This window comes from Bison bison, unplaced genomic scaffold, assembly GCF_000754665.1.
Source record: "Bison bison bison isolate TAMUID 2011002044 unplaced genomic scaffold, Bison_UMD1.0 scf7180017848940, whole genome shotgun sequence".
Classification (NCBI taxonomy): Eukaryota; Metazoa; Chordata; class Mammalia; order Artiodactyla; family Bovidae; genus Bison; species Bison bison.
This window is the reverse complement of record NW_011479513.1, coordinates 3,983-5,319: the sequence shown is the minus strand read 5'-3', so window position 1 is coordinate 5,319 and position 1,337 is coordinate 3,983. Positions and strand designations below refer to the sequence as shown.

General features: G+C 49.7%; 1 protein-coding gene across 1 annotated transcript; it reads right to left on the bottom strand.

Annotated features, from left to right (window-relative positions):
* LOC104993109 (60S ribosomal protein L36a-like) lies at positions 1-884 on the bottom strand (the record flags this gene model as incomplete). The annotated part of the gene is made up of 3 exons (XM_010846233.1): positions 774-884; positions 273-378; positions 1-66 (listed from the first exon to the last, which is right to left on the bottom strand). Coding segments are annotated over exons 1-3 (283 nt in total), but the record flags the coding sequence as incomplete, so codon positions are not given.
* Between the last annotated feature and the right edge of the window lie 453 nt (positions 885-1,337).

The window sequence follows — 1,337 nt, the reverse complement described above, 5'->3', positions numbered from 1 at the left end:
TTTTCCGGAAAATCGGCTTAGTCTGCCCACCATAGCCACTCTGTTTCCTGTCATAACGCCGCTTTCCTGGGAGAATGCAAGGTATTTGTCAGGGTTTATCAAACATAACCAATCAGAACAGACATGTGAAAAAGTCTTCTCATCGATTGTATCTTGGACTTTCCAGCAGAAATATCAATGCCCAAATGAGAAAGGGAAGGGAGACTGGGCTCGCGTATTCTATTACTACACAAATACCGCATTAAAACCAAATTACGTACAAACCATCTTACCCTGGGCATACAGAGAATCCTTGCCCTTCTTGTACTGTGTCACTTTGTGGGGCTGGTGCTTCCCACACTTCTTACAGAAAGTCCGGCGGGTTTTTGGAACGTTCACCTAGTAAATAAACCGTTGAGAACATACAGTGATATCAGACCACCGGCACAAAGCCCAACCCGACCCAGCTGAAGCTACGGCATCCCACGAGGACTTTCAAACTCCTCGCCAACATACAACATATATACAACATACAACAATATAGCGGCCTCTGCCGAGTCCCAAACTAAAACAAAAACATATTCCCTTTACCGCTGCCTAAGTCTACCCCTTAGATCTCATCACTTCCAATTCCTGGCCCCGAAGCTCAGTCCCTTTGGGCTCGACCCTGGCAACACTGTGTTCCTTTGGTACAACGAGTCCACGCAGGAGCCCGGACGCATCCCGAGACAACACCATCAACAGAGAGGCAAAGATTAAACTGGATGTTACCAGACCCCACTCCAAGGTCCTACCATGTTTGCGAGAGCGATACCAGCACAGAAAGAAAGAGACCGGGCCGGAAACGGAAGTATATAGGAGGTTTCTTGTCGCGCTTCCTCATGGGAGTCGGTGGGAACAACCATAGAGTCTCAGGCTCTGTGCACACCTCCCTCTGGCGTCTGAGAGGACTCAACTCAGAGCTGCAGGCGCAAGCTTAAAGAAGAGCTCCGGCTGAGGCTGATCCACTCTCTTCAACTTCCTCTCGCCCCACTCCAGCTTTGCAACTTTTCCTCACTTCCTCACTTTTGGCGGATACTGCTGCGTAGCAGCGTTAAGTGAAGGAAGCAGTGCTTCCAGATCGTCTGGCTTCCATGTGCCTATCCCCGAGGGAAGCCAGGACCAGAGTGAACTGGACGAGCCCTCCACCTTCACTTCGAGGTCACTGGGAACAACATCTTTCAGTGAACTGTCGGTTCACTGAAGGCTTACAGGGAGCCAGTGCTCTAGTTCATCTATCACATCGCTAGTTGTTGCATTCAACAAATGTTTATTGAATGCCTATTCTGTGTTGGGCACCATTCTAGCGGAGGGCGGGC